We start from the raw sequence: 17,927 nt of genomic DNA, 5'->3' as shown, positions 1-17,927 counted from the left end.
TTTTGTACAGAGAAAACATTGTCTCAAGCAATTGCTAGCCGACTACTGAACAACAGGCCATAAATAATTGCTGTAGGTCTGTAAAGTTGCCTCTTGTCAGTGGTTTATGCTGTAGCTGAATTTATTTTGAAATGTGTTTGTCTTGATTCGAATCCCAAATTCACAATTTACACTTTCACCCACCTTTTTAAATATGTTATGCTCCTGTGTCTTTCCCCATCCTATTTCTGTTAGTTTGAGGTTACCCACATACACAGAACTGCCTTGCTTATCTAAGACAAATATCTAAGTTAACTAGGATAATGTGATTCCTTTAACGTTAAAACGTAACACCACCAATTTTACTTCAGTTTTGTTTTCTTTTGTGTAAGACGGTTGTTTACCTAGTGGCAGGTAACGCATGTTTTTCCATTTATTTCTTAAATGTTGAAATATAAAGGGATACATTCTCTAGTGGTATCGTTTATTGTTCATACATTGTTTTGTGGAAATGAATCCCTGTATCGAATTCTGTTTCAGTGGCCCCGGCATACATTTAAAGTTCCCCATGTACTCCGAGCAGGGTTCGGTTCAACCATTCATGCTACAAATACTGCTTTACCAGATTAAATATAGGTATATTTTTCTTTTTGGATATTTTCCTCCATCTTGCTTCACCATCTTCATTTACACGTTTCTGCCAGATGTGACTATTCTCCTTACTCTGTAACATGTAAGTTGTGGAATTATATGTATGGTACAGTGTTGATGGTTGTCAGCGTGACTTCATTTCCACAGGTTACAACTTCTTAATCAACCCCTCCTTCTTAAATCCTGAAGACACTGATTCTACTTAGAAAGTTGGTTGCCAGTTAAAATATTGTTGTGAGATTTGGAGCTCAACTATTTCAGACAATGGGGTACAGTCAGGATATGACCGAGAACGTGTGTGGCCCTTCACAGCGGCACACACTTCATTGTGTAATTCAGGATCTCTTAGAAAAAGCGGCTGTATTTCCAGTTCCGTAATAACAGAAAAAGCAAAGGGATTTACTCTATACTCTTTCTAATGCAGCAAAAGGGGGGTTTCAGCCCGTTCTCAAGCTAAAGAGGGACAGTTCTTAATGACAACTTTAAAATCCATTACAACAATGATCAAACCAGGGATACGTTTTGAGGTCCATTTATCTCCTGGATGTCTACCTTTATGTGTCAGTACTTCCCAGAGGTTTCTCAGATCTTGGTTTTGGGATGAACATTGCCAGTTTGAAGTACTTCTCTTCAGCATAATCTCTCTTCACAGGGTGTTTGTCAAATATTCTAGCTCTGTTAATAAGTATATTTCATTTTAAAGGGTTTCAGGTCTTCCTGAATCTTGATGATTAGTTACTTTGTTCTACCTCGTTTTCTAAGGATTGAGAGGATGTTGTGGAAGTTTGAAACATTTTCCAAATGCAACAATATCTATTGAGCAAGTGTTCCTACCTAATGAAAGACAACAGAACCTCAGGAGATGCCTATGGTAGTTGCAAAATCAGAGCCCTCAGTGAGGAAATAGTTAACTGTTCAAGATCACACAGGTGTTATGTGAGGACTGTTCCTTGAGCCAGCTTACATCTTCTTCTCTTAAAGCATCATCTCCTTCATTGGTGAATTCATGTGTCAGAGAATTACGATGCATTAGCCCTTCAAAGGAGGTTGAGACAGAAGACTTTTCTTCAGAGATGTCCATTAAACCCCCACCCCCACTCCAATATTGATGACAACAGATTTGAGTGCCAGGTTTTGGAGGAAACCCTGGAGGAGAGATTAGCAAAGTGTTGTTGGTCCAGGGAGGTAAAGCACAATTCCTTCCATTGGAAAGAACTGTCATTTAAACTAATTCAGAGAATCATTGGGATACAACATGTTTCAATTGCGGAAATTGAAAGGCAAAGGTTGAAAGCTTTAGGAAATTCTCGTATGGTAGTAGTCAGCATTCAACTCTCTTGCTATCCAACTACCCTTTTGATCTATGCTAGACACTGGAAAACTTCCAAAATTGCAAGCTTCTATTTAAAATTTAGATTTTTTGTAGGACTGATTTGCTTTAGCCCTCTCAACTTCAATTTTACGCAGCCTGTGAGCAGCAATTCAAGCAATCAGAGGAGCAGAGGTTCAGCCAGTCTCGGATTTAATTACCAGGGGCCAGATGTAGGTAGCCCTTTACCGATCGGAATCGGCCGAAAATACCGATTTTCGGCCGTTTCCGATCGGTAAAGGGCTATTGAGATGTAGGGGCACATTTTCGGTAATTTTACCGAATCGGTATCATTACCGAATCGGTAAATTTACCGATTCGGTAATATGTACCGAATCGGTAAAATAATTACCGATTCGGTAATATTTACCGATTCGGTAAAATTACCGAAAATGCAATGTAGGTAGGCAATGTACCTCCTGCACATGGCTTACAGAATCGGTATTTTACCATGGAAAACAAATCCATGGTAAAATACCGATTCCGGTGTGCATGCACATGTGTGCATGCACACCTATGCCATGTGACAGGCAGACCTGCCCTTAGGGCAGGTATGCCTGCCACATGGCACCCACGCCTGTTTAGGGGGTGCCAGGGGGTGTCAAAGTGACACCCCCTGCACCCTTGTGAAATTCGGTATTTACCGATTCGGTAAATACCGAATCGGTAAAGCCTATTGATTCCTATGGGCTTTGAAGCCCATAGGAATCAATAGGCTTTACCGATTCGGTATTTACCGAATCGGTAAATACCGAATTTTACCGATTCGGTAAAAGGGAACATCTGGATTCCCTACATACCAACCCCTCACATTTACCGAATCTTAATTACCGAATCGGTAAAATTCGGTAATTTTCGGTAATTAAGATTCGGTAAATGTTACTTACCTACATCTGGCCCCAGGTTCTTACTAAGGGGGTCATTAGGATCGCGGACGGACTTGAGTCCGTCCGCGACCCCTGAGGAGGAGGGAATGTCCGCAGGGGCTGCGGCGTTCCCTCCGAGTAGATTAGGATGTGACCGCCAGGGTGGCGGTCACATCCTCTATCTTTAACATTGCGGCGGGTGCAGCTTCAAGCTGCACCCGCCGCAAGGTTAAAAATGCATGCATCCAATAAAACAAATTTGTAACTAAAAATGCATGCATAGCATTTGCATTCACAAAGCAGCAGGCACTGCGCAGTGCCTGCCGCTTTGTGCACGCAAATGCAGGGGGGTACCATAGGTACCCCCCATGTGCACCCCGCACCCCCTCCTTCACCCAGGGGGCCCGCAACGGGCCCCCGAAGTGAAAGTCCGTATGCTTTTCCTACGGCGGAAAAGCCGCCGTGGAAAAGCATGTATTCACCACCATCCTAATATGGCTGGTTATACCGTCAGCCACGTTAGAGCTTTTCCGACGCGGTGGGAAGGCGACCGCGGCGGAAAAGCTGCGGACGGAATTCCAGACCCACCAGCCATCCTAATTTGGCGGTGGGTCTTTGGAGGCTCCGCAGCGGTTTTTCCTCATCCTCCGGGCCGGCGGTGGCTTCCGCCGGCCCGGAGGATGCGGAAAAACCGCTATAATAATCGGCCCCTAAGTTTCTTCTTGAATCCCATCTTGGAACCTCCAGGTTGTACTTCAACTTCTTGGAACCTGTGGAGCACTTGTCAGACAACATGTTTTTTTAGGGGTTATCTGGTCTTGTCGGCATTAAGGTGAGTTAAGACCCTTAATATCCATCTGACAATTCTCATGTTTTTTAAGAACAAAGTGGTCAAGACCCTTCTTTTTTACGCAAAATTCCCTCCTAGTTTCATTCTGAACCAGAACTGGTGGTGACAGCCTTTGTTCCATCTCCTGCATCGGAAGAGGAACAACTTATTCACACATTTTCATTCCATCTTGCACTTTCTATGTACTTGAATCACACTGCTTCTTTTTGCAAGATTTTCTCTTTGGTTTTGGATCTTCAAACCTGGACTCTACTGAACGAAATTGACTTTGAGTAGATGGTTGTGCTTTGCATGAAATTATACTCTTGTTTAATTGAAGTGCTTCTAGTCCTAGTCCAGGGCAGGCCAACAAGGGTGGGTAGCACTTTCCAGGAATGTGTTTAAGGTAGCTTCAATTAAGGAAATTTGTTTGGCAACTTCATTAGTACTAGTGATACACATGCATGTTTTGCTATGCACAGCAAACTGTTGGTGGTTGTTTAGAAAACCTTGGAATACGTGTGTTAGCAGCAGTGAGCATTTCTGTTTAATTCAGATTAAATACCACTGGGTGCAGAAGTATTATATTTCTGTTTTTTCTGTTTTGTTTAGGTTTTGTGGCTGCCTGTTTATAAGTTTCGTTATATTCTCAAATGGTTAGGAATGGGACGAAAAAGATGAACGAGGAGTTAATATCCTGGATACCTACAAGTAATATTCATTGTCACACTCCAAATTCCCACCAGACCCTCTTCAATGATGGGATCTGAGGTATCCACAAGTTGACAAATTGGTTTTATATTCTTGGAGAAAACAGGAAGTAAAATTGTATGGCTCCCCTTTATGAGGATGGCCATAATATTTTGGTTATTGAACTTATATATTTGACTTGGATATGCAAGGCAGTTTTTATACAAGCAAAACGAAATACATTTAGGACTCTGATGAGGAAGACTAGAACTAAGAGCAATGAAAATTATTGGTAACTAGCTGGGACATTATTCCACACCCTTTTAGCAAAACTGGAATAATGTTTTGGAGGACATGTAATTAATTTTAGAAGTGTGCTAATTTTAGAAGTATTATTTTTACGTATTTTATGATGTGTACCCTTTTATAGGCATCCTTGCCTGAAATAAAATATATTTTATATGTTGAGCTCCTTATTTCAGCGGATAAATACATTTCTTGTAAAATCATCATGTCTTGCTTGCCAATGTGCATGTTTAGAAGTCACCGTCCAAATTTGGGAATGGAACATTGGGTTCTTGCAAATCAGGCGTTTCTGAAACATCTTTTTCCAAGTCTTCCAATTCATTATTCATTGCTTCAATGATCTTGCTCTTATCATAATCATTAACAGCTTCTATGGGTATTTCACTGAATATTGGTAGATCCTCCATTTCAAAAGTATCTTCCTTGCCATTGCTTCTAGTTTCTTCGCTGATTGATGGTTTCTGGCAAACAGACGCCAGATCATCACTGGAGGCCAAATAGAAAAGGCAAAACGTAAGTTACTTGTTACCATACACACAACTATTTACTTGAAATTAGTGTCAACTCTAAATATTTTTTCCTCATCTTATCAAAGTTTCCCGTGATTATAACAATACAAAAAGTAAATACTGACTTTAAAACATCACAAAAACATTACTTGCACATAATCAATTGAAATAGCGCTTTAGGCATTTCAAATAATACACATCCCTCTTACACAGGTATGTTAAGTTTCACAATACTGTTATGTTACAACAACAATCCACATAATTTCAGAGCTAAAGTCAAACATCTGTTAAGGTTGGTGCTAATAATGTGAGCCCAGATATTTTGTTTCACTGTGGCAACATAAGATCATTGTACCGCAGTTCATAATAATGTGATGCTGTGTTTGTCTCAGTTCTTCAGAGGCGGCCACTTTCTCGCCTGCCCAAGCCCCCACAGTTAAAACAAGTTCTGGCATTGGCTGTAGGCCTTTTGGCAATTCTTGCAATTTTTGCAAAACGATGTCTGGAAAGCTGCCAGGACCTCATAAAATCGAGAAAAAAAACATTAACTAAATACAAATGTGTTTTTTGTGGTCTCATAACAGTGCACATTACCTTGGTACACCCAGCACTGAACGGAACTACCTTGTGCATAGATGTGCACTTTGTGAAAGGGCAGCATGTCATAACTCAAAGTGAAGTCAGTCAATGGTTGAAATGGGCTAACACTGCCCCTTGATGCATGCTGGAGCGGGTGGAAGAAAAATGTGAATGACACAATCATGGACTAATAAATGAAGTCTGGTTGAAAACCCCTATAAGTAACTATGTTTTATGTACTTTTGGTAAAAGCAAAAGGCCTCGGCTAACCTAAAACAGTCAATGGTCTGGAATTGACTGCTAGCCTCTCCTTTGAGAAAGAAGGCAAACAAGAAAATAAGGAATAAAGGAAAGAAGCAAAACAGGAAGGAAGGCAGACAAAAAAAGGAAGGCAGGCAGAAAAAAAGGAAGAAAGAAAGGAAAAGAAGGAAGGAAGGCAAGAAACAAGGAATGGAGGGACAAAAAAGGGAAGGAAGACAAAGAGGAGGAAAGAAGGCAAAAAGAGGGAAAAAGAAGGAAAAAAGGAAATGAAAGAAGAGGGCAAAATAAAGAAGGAAAGAAAGCAAGAAAGAAGGTAAAACAAGGAAAGAAGAAGCAAAAGAAGGAAAAGAAAGCCGGTAAAAAGAAAGAATAACAGAAAGAAAACAAAAAGAAAAAGGACAGAAAGTAAAAAGAAGGAAAGAGCAAAAAAGAAGGAAGGCAAAAAATAAAGAAGGAAAGAAAGGGAAACTAGCATAGAAGCCAAGAATTAAAGATGCAAGGAAAGAAAAAGCAATGAAGGCAAAAAAGAAAAGAATAAAGGAAATAAGGAAAGAACGCAAAAGAAGGGAAAGAAATGGAATGTAGGCAAAAAAGAAAAAAGAAGGAGCAAAAGAATAAAAGAATGCAAAAGCGAAAAAGAAAGAATGATAAAAAAGAAAGCAAGAAAACCAAAAATAAAATGAAAGAAGGCAAAAGAAAGAATGATAGGTGGAAAGAAGGTTAAACAAGAAAAAGGAAAAGGAAAAACAGTAAGAAGGAACAAAAGAAGTAAATAAGCCAAGAAAGTAAGAAAAGAAAAAAGGAAAGAAGAAGGGAAGGAGTCAAAAAAGGGAAGGAAAGAAAGAAAAAAGTAACAAAAGACAGGAAGAAGGCAAAAAAGAAAGGAAAATTGCAGAAATTAAAGAAGGAAAGAAAAAGTAATAGAATTAAAGTAAAAAGGAAAGTAAGAAGATGGAACAACGTGAGGAAAGAGGGTTTGCACTATAAAATATTGGATACTAAAACCCAAATTACAACCCACCCATGTTTAAATAAAACTGTTACAAGAGTGAGGCAAATTAAGCACCATCAAGTTTGGATTTCTTCCTGGGCAAAGTTTATAAAAGAACAATTGGTGAAACCGAATCCATGAACACAATAAGGTATTGTGTGAAATAGCACAAAATCCTCTTCAAAAGGAATATACAACAGCATTGGAAGCAGACTGGAACTGATAAAAGTGAAATGTGCCACGTCCTCACTTCAGATGTTTTCTACTATCACATCAGACAACACTGGCACTAAAGAGAACTCCTGGTGTGCACCTTGTGAAATAGCAAAATGCAATGACTCAAAGTGGCATTAACCAGAGGCTTAAGTAGACTGATCTATTACTCTATGCTCTATGCTGTATAGGCAGATGCAATTTGGGAAGGATACAGCAAAAGACAAATGGGTGTCAAGAGGTGGCTGAAAGTCTCTTTGGGTAGCTATGCTACACATAGTATTTTAGTGAAAGCAAAAGGTCTTGGCTAACGCTAGACCAAAAAAGGAGAACCCCAAGACTAAACATCATAAGTGTACATCTAAACGTGGGTTTGCTTTCCAGAAGGTACAGAGGTGGAGCAGTGTGGCTCAATGGTTAGAGCGGCAGACCCTGATGCAGAGGTCTGGCCTGGACCAGGGTTCAATTCCTGCCTTGGCAGGTCTTGGGCTCAATTTTCCCGGACCTGATATTCTCGCCTCGGTGCCTATTCTAATCATGGGTCCCACTCTGCAACTCTGGGCAATAGCTTGCTTAATCTCCACAACGGCCCCAACAGCGCTAGGATGCCTGGCTTCACCTTAAGGGTACCCAGGAGTGGGCACGTCACAGGGAAAGGCCAGGAAGGGTTCCACAGCGGTATGTGCACAGCGCCTTGAGACCCCTTCGGGGGTGATACGTGCGCTATATAAAAGCACTACGTTTACATTTACATTTACAGAGGTGCAATCCTGGATACTTTACTTGAGATGACAATCACAGGGGAGTTACTTGTCTCTTAGACATACTAGCTGTAAAAAAAAAAGTCCCTTAAACAAAGGACTTGATTGTTAAATCACATCTCTGCTATTGATTACAGCGGAATTTCTTGAATTCATTTTCTCAGCTTTAACTGGAGAGAAGTGTAACAAAAGATACCTGTGAAACACTTTAATGTCCATTCAAGTGGGAAGCCAAAGAGCTTTCCAAGGCGGATTTACAAGACAATTCCAGTGTAATTGTCTCAGAGGAAGCAGAATTTCACCTCCACATCGGTGCCTAGAGTACGCCATGATATATATTGCAGAGGGGAAAAAATTAGCAGCCCCATAAACTATGGTAGCCAAGATCTAAGTCAAAGCTGCCCTCCTATAGGCAACGACCGAATAACCTCCATGATGCCCAATTAAACCTTACAAACATCACATATCCTCTCCACAGAGCAACTTTTTTTCAAAACAGATTTTGTTAGTGTTACAATTCTCAAACATCAGCATAACGTACATTTAACGTATTTTGGATGTGATTAAGCAAGGATGGTCAGGGCATAGTGTAACGATCTTTATAGAGAACTAAAGGCCCCGTCTAATCATTAGTGAAAACAGCAATAGTGCTTAAACCCCCTGCCCTGGTGAGCAAATACAATCCCATGCCCTTCCCACCAGATGCTTCCGTTCAGCGCCTACTATGGCCGGTTACAAGCCAACACTCAATCTCATCAGCATCCTGGAACCTTAAAAACAGGTTTATGCAACTTACTAAACTAATCCAGCCATTCTGGAGAGGTTTTCAGGGGTGAACATATAAGTCAAGATTTATGAGGAGCTTGGTGCAGCAGATTATCAGTTTCACGGATTGTAAATCTCACGCATTGCTCCGTATCCTAGATATTATTGTATTTGCTGCCCCAGTAAAGAAAACAGAAGCTAGGTGTTGGAATAATGTTGCAGGAGTACCCTGCGAGTCGAGAGCTATCTCAGCGTGCTGCCTTATAGCCGTTTTGCCCCCAAGTGGAGAGAGGATCTGTGGGATTCTTGGGGAATCAGCCGTGCTTCTTACACCTTCTTTATGCTCTCTTAATGTGGTCATAATTGTCTCCCAGTATCTAGCAATATCCGTTTTGCCCCTGCCCCTTTTTGTTTCTTTCAGTAGCAGCATGCCTTATGGACTGCCCAGCAACTCTCTGTTTTTCTAGCAGCTAATGCTAGGTCCTACAGTCGTTTTCCATATTATGGTAATTTGATGTTTGGCTAGCAACAACGCCAGTTCTATTTTGATTTGATTTTTATTCGTTTGTAGAGCACGAAAAAAGCCCGAAGGCATCTTGGCGCTAGTGTCTAATAAGGTGGTAATGCTGAGAAGCCTAGGTTCTATGAACTTACTTGTCACTTTATTAGCGGCAGCGCGCATGCGTTGCTCGCTCTGCGGGGCATGCAGTAGTAGAGTATGGGATACAAGCTACCCTCACTCTCCGCCAATATTTTTCATTGGCTTCTGTCTTTGTCCTTCGTAAATTCTGTCTTCTGATTGATTAAGAGGCTCAGTAGTCCCGCCTTATTATGGCTTGTCGTCAATTGTACCCTCCCATGGCTATTGGCCCCTTTACTTGGGGTGTTACACTGTAAGGTACGTGTTATTTATAGAACTGTTTTTCCCCCTCCCCGCCGCACTTCCGCTGTCCGTGCCTTCTCGCACCCCCCCGCACTCCCGATGTCCCTGCTTTCTCAGCCCCTGTTACCCCGCCCACCCGTTTGCAATGCAATAGGTCGTGCATAAATGCGTGTCTTATTGCATTACAAATGCATGTTTTTTATAACGGTTGCTTTAATTCTGTTTGAGTGATGGAGTTTGTCACTTTCCACTTGTATGCTTCTTTAAATGCTGTGCTTAAATTAATCCCTCAGTTTCTCTCTCTGCAAGAAAAGGGGTGTACTTGGAACCTGTTTAGGAGTAAAAGACCTGCACCATTTGCTACTTACAAATTTTGTGTGACAAACGCGTCACGTACCTTGAAAAGTAGTGGCGGGTGGGAACACAGGCTGGCAACTTTACGGCAGACAGAGGAGGATATTTGAACTGTTACTGGTTGGTTGAAAATGGAAGCAAGCAACGGGGGAAAATGTCTGTCTGGCAAGAAAAAAGCGGGTGACATGCTGCAGGCTGAAGAAGAAGCCCTGGCTGGCAGCGATGAATGGCGTACATTCACGAGTCATGCACAACAATTCACCAATGTGCTAGGCATAGTGAAAATTATACCATGCGCCCTTTGAACTGTGATGACATCACAGACTTGACCTCTGAGCATCACAGCAGTCCCATCCATATTTTGCTGGTTAAGATTTATGGGGAGAGAAAGAGAGGAAACTACAGAAAGCTAATAGAGCCCTAAGATCTAAGGTTTAGATTATGTTCCTGAAACTGCTTGCCTGACCGTTGAATCAAGGGGTAGCAAAGGTAGTGGGGTGCCATTGGCAAGGCAGATAGAAGATGCAACCCCTGGAGGCCACTCACCTCCTTGGATATTGGCAAATGAAAGCAGTGACATGTGGGTGGTGGATGTGGGGAGGGGAGAAGCAACTTGTGAGGATGAGGTTGTGGATGTGGTAGGGGTGGGGTAGGTGAGTGAAAGGAAGGTTGGAAGGATCCAGAAGTCTAGCTCTGAGGTGGTCAGATGACAGTGAAGGGAGTGTAGAGCGCCAGACAGGCAGTGGGTGGGCAAGAAAGCTGTGGCCAGGAGCGGGTGGAAAGGCATTTGTGATAAGATAGTGGAAAGGGCAAACGATAGCAAGTGCATGAAAAAGGCCAGTTGCAGGGGATATGTGGAGAGCGATCACAGTGAAAGAAAGATGCTGAAGTGCACATTGTGATGGGTAAAAGGCCGGGCAGTTTACCAGGGGTTCAAGATAGGCCATAACAAGAGGGAACAGTAGTGTTAAGAGGAAGGGAGTAGAAAGAGCAGTGAGAGAAAAGTAGGAAGGAGTTTTGGGGTATGGTGAGCCACATGTAAGGGCAAAGAGAAACGGTGCAAAATAAAATGGCTCTAGGTGAAACGATCATTGCAAAATGACACAAGGTCTGGTGGGGATAGCACCAAGAAGCAGGACAATCCTGAAGTTCTAAGCGCTTTCTAAAAAATATGGGCATTTAAAATTAGGATTTGAAAATGTGTAAATTGGTGGCAGCCACGTAATCATGCTTTACTTTAGAGTAGACTACTACTGTAAAAGATAACAAGTTTAGGTGTAAGCAGCTTGTTTCAGACAGGAAGGAAAGCAGTGAAGAAGATGATGTAAAGGACAATTCCATCACATCGAAGATACCCCATAGCGCATTGTTTGTAGGTACTGTAGGATGGATACACCGGGAAGCATGGCCAGAGCTATAGGCAGTCCTGGAGAAGTTTTATTACTAATCCCAAACTGGACCAAGTTTGGGGTATTCCACTGAAAAAAATGTTTTAGGTCAAGCCTGGGCAGTGCATGTGCTGCTCTGCGAGGCATGCTGTATTCAGGTAGGGTCTTCAAGCTCACTCTAAGCCCATATTTTTCATTGGCTTGTGTCATTGTCCACTGTAAACTGTGGCTGTTCATTGGTCAATAGGCTTAGTAGTCTCTTCTTAGTACTGCCTTGTCTCATTTTGTATCCTCCGATGACAACAGCCCCTGTTACAAGTGGTGTAACTCGGTAGGCTTTAATTACATCCTCCGAGCACTATTTTCTCAAATAGCAATAGGTCTCGAATTTGCAAGAATTTAAGCTATTGGCATGTAAATTTTATTTATCTTTTTTAAAAACAACACATAAATAAAAGTCATTGCCATTTACAATGTTAATAGCTCAAACTCTCGTAAATGCAAGACCTATTGAATTGCAAATGCTTGTTTTTCTTGGCACTGTGGAATATTCCCAGTATACAACTACCAGGCCTCAAGGTGAGGTGTCCGTCTGTGGCTGTCGCAATGCGCTGGTTTATTTCCTGTCAATATTGTGCTAAGTTGGGACAGGGCCAAACCATATGAAACAGGCTTGCTCCCTTTTCATTACACCTAGTGCATTGCGCCGGGGCACCAGTAAAGTATAATTTTTTTCTGGGGTGTGATGTATCAACTTTGCATATGGTAAAGGTCAATCAGTTTGACTCAGACCAACTAATCGCTCTATATCCTCCACCCATATTTCTATCAACCCATCTTTTGTAGTTTTTGCCTATTGTAGATTTCACCTGACTTACAAGTATTTTGTATACCTTGTATCGTGCATGACTCACCTGTGTAATTGTTTAATGTCGACTATTAACAGAGTACATTAATTTCACACCTTAGTATGTGCTGGGTTCACTATTTCCTTCCTTCCATGTATGTGTTAAAGTAGCTGTCACAGACAAGTAAGGGGAAAGATTCTCGGGGGTAACTCAAAGTAATCCATTGATTTATGGTACTCCAGTAGCGTGCCCCCCCTCCATAGGTCCCTTATTGCCTGTATGCCTTTATCCCAACAGGTCTTAGTGCATCTTGAACAGTGTGCATGATGCAAGCCTGCACACTTCTCACCCCTAGTTTGGCTAACGTTGAATGTGCTGGATTTTCTCCAGTTTACCCGAAGCCCTAAATAATCCCCAAATTAGTTGAAGGCATTAATTGCATATCTGGCCTTTGCATTCAAATCCCGTAAGAATAACAGCATATCATCGGTGTACAGGGAGTTGTAATGCGTTCTACTGTGTTCTAGAGTACCCTTGAACAGGGTCCCCTGCCTGGCTGTACCAGCTAGTGATTCCATCACTAGTCCCAAGAGAAGCGGGGAGACAGCCAACACCCTGTCTTATTCCCCTCTCCATCTCATATAAGTACAGGCCATCTCAAGCTGTGGGATGCATATATACTAATTGCACCCATTTCTTAAGTCCCCTTCTATCACAAGTATTCCATGCAGAAATTCCAACCTCAGAATATCGAAGGCTTTTTCTATGTTCACTGTTAGAGTCAGGGCGTCTGGGCAAGTGCCATCTGGGTAAACAAGAATGTTTGCTGCCTTTCCGATGGCAATGGTTTCTCCAGAGTATAAAGCCATCCATGTAGATCGTTGCTGCAATTAGGGTAATGGCCTAGTCACAAGCACCCTACTCGATGTCTATTAGTCAACATTGAGTATTAACAGAGCTCTATAGACTGTGACGTTCTCTTGATCTCTGCCTTGTTTATGCAGTACATCTACCAGAGCCTCCCTAGTGAAGGGGGTAGGGCACATCCTGTTTGCACTATTAAACATCTCTACCACAATGGGGGCCAACTAAGTAATGTAGGTGTTTGAAAATTCTACTGGCAAACCATTGGAGCCTGGAGTTTTTCTTGCAGCCATCCCCCTCACAATTGTCTTAATCTCCCTTTCTGATATATCTTCCCCAGCATGTCCGCTTCATCTTCATCTGGGAGTAAAGCATGAAGATCCACCTCTCACAGAAAGGAAGGGCTAAGCCTGTTTCAGAGTTCAGAACCTCATAGTAAGTTTGGAATACTTCATTTATTTCATCTTGTGACTGCACCAATATCCTTCGTTCTGTGTGGATTCCCTGTATCTGGTTATACCTCTGGTGGGATTAGCTATCCATACTAACACCCTCCCTGCCTTGTTCCGCTTGTCGTGTGACTAAATTCTGTACTCTTGGTAGCCGTAACTGTGTAGCTGTTCTAATAATTCTAAAAGCATCTCTTTCTGGGTAGCGTATGCAGTGTGTGATTCTGGGAAGTCTCTGACTACCTATTCCTGTTTACCTATATCCTGTAGTAGCAAGGACCTCATTCCGTAGGCTGTATTAATACATTGGCCACAGGTTACGACTTTAAAGGCTTCAAACTCTATTAATCCAGAAGAGGTTGAGACCTTATTCTCAGCAACATATAGTTGTATACCCTCCCCAAAAGTCTGACGAAAGGCTGGACCCTCCACTGACTTTAAATTTCCAGGTGGGAATTGCTGTCTACAATCACCCTCATTTCAAGGCCAGAAGTGAGAGGTTGTGTCAACTCAGACTGCCTTTGGAACTATCTGCCAGTATTGGCAAAAGATGGCGGCCGTGTAGAACGGCTGTGTGCGATGAGGTGGTGGAGATGAGCGTCTAAGCCCTGGCCGTAACCGTAAATGCCGAACACCGAAGGGAACCACAACACCGAACGGAACGGAATACATGACTGAGAATAAATCTACACTTTGGTGAACTTGTCTACAAAGCTCCGTGAATTAATTGCAGAAAAAACGGTGCAGTACGGCGAGATCAGTAATCGACTAATGATCCTGCCTCATACCTGCCGCGGTCCATCGGACGTCTGCTCCAAGAGCTAACGCTAGCGGTGAGAGCAGTGAGAGGCAAGCTCTACGCAGAGGGGAGGTACTCGGAGCCTCAAAGTCCGCGGAGTTCGTGGAGCCAGCTACGCAGGCAAGAGATCCCTGCATCTGCAAAAAGTGAAGTCTACCGGGAGGTAAGGAGCACGGAGGCACGAAATCCTGCACCGAGAGAAGGCTTCCAAAACCGGAGCGTAAGCAGGATCAAAAACCGGAGAGGAGCTACGGCGCCGAAACTGAATACCACTTCAAAAGCTGCCACGAAAAGGAAAGCAGCTGCTGAAGCCGCAGCTGAGAATCAGGAAGAGGACATACTTCAGGCGAAACAGACTCCCCCGGTAAGGAGACATCAACATGGGGGTAAAATTAAAAAGGCAACCACCCTAATTATCGACATGTTAGCTAAAATGGGCAAAGAGAAAGACTTTAAAGATGGTGCGGCAGATGTGGAAAAGGGGCAGGAAAAGGCGGCCGCGGAATCCATAACAGGAGCGATTGCTGAGTGGAGGGGGGGAGCAGTCATACCCCCCAATTGTCCAGAATCAAGTGTGGAACCTCTCATTAGCACAGCAGACACCAGTGGCCCTGTCTCAAAAAAGAAAACATTTGAGGTTCAGGAAGAGGAAGGTGAAAATACGGAGGCTGGAATTTCGATCTCAAATAAAACAATGGTAATGAAATCCGCAGTTACTCAAGATGGTTTGGCGGATAATATTGATAACATGGTGAACCATCCTGGTCACGAAAAGCTAATTGATAAGGATAAGGACAAGGAGAAGCCCCCTAGCGAATGTTTCTTTTCTGTCTCAGAGGGTGGTGAGTGGTCAGAGGAGGATAGTTCAATACAGGAAGGAAGCTTTTTGGATTCAGAAAGTGAGCCTGAACACGATCCTGACCCTCATATTTCCACAGCTAGACCACCTGCGGGGATTAAAATCCAGGAGCTTAGTTGGGACCACTCGTCAGACTCTCCTTTACTCGGGAGCCCACACGAGGAAGCTGCGCAGATGTCCCTATTAGAGGTGATACACAAGGAGATCCTTGCTCATAGAGAAGAAACTCGCCAGGACAGCCGCAAGGCTCAGACAGCTGTTAGGAAAATGCAAGGCGCTGTAAGGAAATTGTCTAAAGTGTGCGTCAACCTAGGCGATCGAATTTCAAACTTAGAAGAAAGAGTAGTCTCAACGGAGGCTGAGTCAGCTGCAGCCACTACCAAGGTGGACGCCCAAAGTGCCCAGCTAACGGATATACAATGGAAGCTGGAGGATTTGGAAAACCGGCAAAGGCGGAATAACCTTCGAGTCCTAGGAGTACAGGAGGGGGCTTAAGGGTCTGATGTGAGAGCTTTTGTTATCAGGCTTTTCGAGCAATCTTTAGTCGATCTACCAGGTTGGAACTGGGCTGAGGAAATTCAACGAGCACATCGCACCCCGTTTAAACCAAAAAAACATGCAAAGGAAACGGATAAGCCTAGAGGTATATTGATATTCTTGGGCAATTTTTTATTGAGACAAGCAATATCGGAAAAAGCGAGACCAGATGCAAGAAAAATAGTTGGTGAGATATCGTTTTTTGTCAGACCAGATTTCTGCCATATAACAGTTGAGAGACGTTGGAGATTGAGACAGTTGATTGTACCTTTTCAAGCTAAAAAGATGCAGGCTTTTCTGATCAATCCGGTGCAATTAAAAATAATTAACGCTGGCAGAACCTTGTATTTCACATCGGAGGTGAAAGCTAAAGAGTATCTGGACTCTCAAGGGACATGAGAATGATAAGTTAATGTGGTTGGATATATTGATAAGTCTCGTTAAGTTGGTCAACAGGCTAATCTACTATTTCCTCTGTATGATACTATTGTTATTTGAAGTGTGGTATGGTGTGTGGTTATCTTAAGGTATTCGGCTATCAAGCTACAAAGCATTGGTAGTATATTATTCAGGGTATGGATCTTTTGAATGACTATGAGAAAAATTAATCTCCACCACTTCAATCGACTTTCCATCACGTGCACAGACCAGGTCTGAGCGCCCTAATTGAGTGGGTGTGTGGGTGGTGGGCGGTGTTGGGGGTGGGTGGGGGGGGGCGAGTGGGGGCTGGGTGGGAGATTGCTGGGAAGGGAGGGGGAGGGCGGGGAGGGAGCAAAAAGAAAAATTAAAAATTGAGAAGTTTCGGTATGTAAAGGTTTTTGGCTTCAGTCAGAGAGTAATAATAATCTTAGTCAATAAATCAAGGTTGTGTCTTCTATATTATCAGGAAAAGAAAACACTAGATTATGTCACACATTAAAATCTGTTCTATGAATGTCGCTGGGCTAAATGATTGGAGGAAGCGTCAGAGAGTGGGTCACTTCGCGAGATATAACAACTTTGACATCCTATGTCTGCAAGAGACACACTTACCCTGGGCTAGTAAAAATCTATTAAATATTAGGGGTTATGAGATACTGGCCTGCTCTTCACAAACCTCAATGGTTAGGGGGGTGGCTATTCTCGCCAAATAAAATCTAGGAGGGGCAAAGAGAGTGAAGGCAGATAGGTCAGGAAGATGGGCTATAGTGGAATTGAACCTAGGCTATACACTGTGTACAGTGTACGGCTCAAATTTTGACGACCCGGAAGTCTTCGATATCCTAGAGGAAGAGCTGGTAGATTGGCCAACACCGATAATAATGTGTGGGGATATGAATGTCTCTGTCGATTGGAATAGGACAGGTAGTTACGCGGGATCTAAGCCAAAAGTGTTCAGGGCGCTTACCTCACTTATGAGATCACATGGGCTTGAAGATGTGTGGAATGTGAAACATCCAGTAGAACCGTGTTTTACTTACTTCTCTTTTCCGCATATGAAATACTCTAAACTAGACTATTTCCTCTCTCCTCAGATAAGCTCTGTAAAGCTAATATAACAAAACTACCCAAATATATCTCTGACCATAACCCTCTGATTTTAACCTGTGTAGTAAATAATGTTAAAAGGCGGCAAACGAATTGGTCATTCGAAAGAAAGCTTCTCGCTGATGATAGGTTTGTGAGACATATAAAGCAATGGACAAAGGAATTTTATGAGATGAATCGGTGCAGTGCCTCTCGCAACACAGTCTGGGATACATTCAAGGCGTCTCTGAGGGGGGAGACAATTAGTCGCTCAGCCAGATTGAGGAAGGAAGATAGGTTGAAGGTTGAAACTCTGATCGGGGAGTTGAGCATAGTGGAAACACAACATATTAAAGAGATCGGGCACGGGGCTGATGGTCAGGCAAGTTTAAATAGAATGATTACCATCAAAGCGGACCTTCAGGGGATAGCGACACAGAAGGAGTCTAGGGAATACCAGTCCTCAAGGGCGAATCGATATGAGATGGGGTAGCAGGCAGGAAGAGTGTTGGCACTCCGGATTAGGCAGGAGAGATCTAACAATCTGATCTCCAACATACATGAAAATGGGATCGAATATACCGAACCGGAGGAGATTTTGAAAGTCTTTCAGACCTTCTATCAAAAATTATATGATGAAGAGGGTGGGGGGCCTGTACAGAGCCCAACAC

At 42.8% G+C, this 17,927-nt stretch overlaps 1 protein-coding gene across 1 annotated transcript in view; it reads right to left on the bottom strand.

The window, feature by feature from the left end:
* Positions 1–4,476: 4,476 nt before the first annotated feature.
* DKK3 (dickkopf Wnt signaling pathway inhibitor 3) overlaps positions 4,477–17,927 on the bottom strand; it is a 295,985-nt gene continuing 282,534 nt past the window's right edge. Inside the window, exon 8 of the mRNA XM_086955944.1 lies at positions 4,477–5,176. Within this exon, the coding sequence (XP_086812070.1) occupies positions 4,921–5,176 (256 nt within the window). The 3' untranslated portion in view covers positions 4,477–4,920. The remainder of the gene's footprint in view (positions 5,177–17,927) is intronic.

This window comes from Lissotriton vulgaris, chromosome 2_1, assembly GCF_964263255.1.
Source record: "Lissotriton vulgaris chromosome 2_1, aLisVul1.2, whole genome shotgun sequence".
Taxonomy (NCBI): Eukaryota; Metazoa; Chordata; class Amphibia; order Caudata; family Salamandridae; genus Lissotriton; species Lissotriton vulgaris.
The sequence above is the reverse complement of the archived record's forward strand: the minus strand, read 5'-3'. Positions and strand labels throughout refer to the sequence as shown.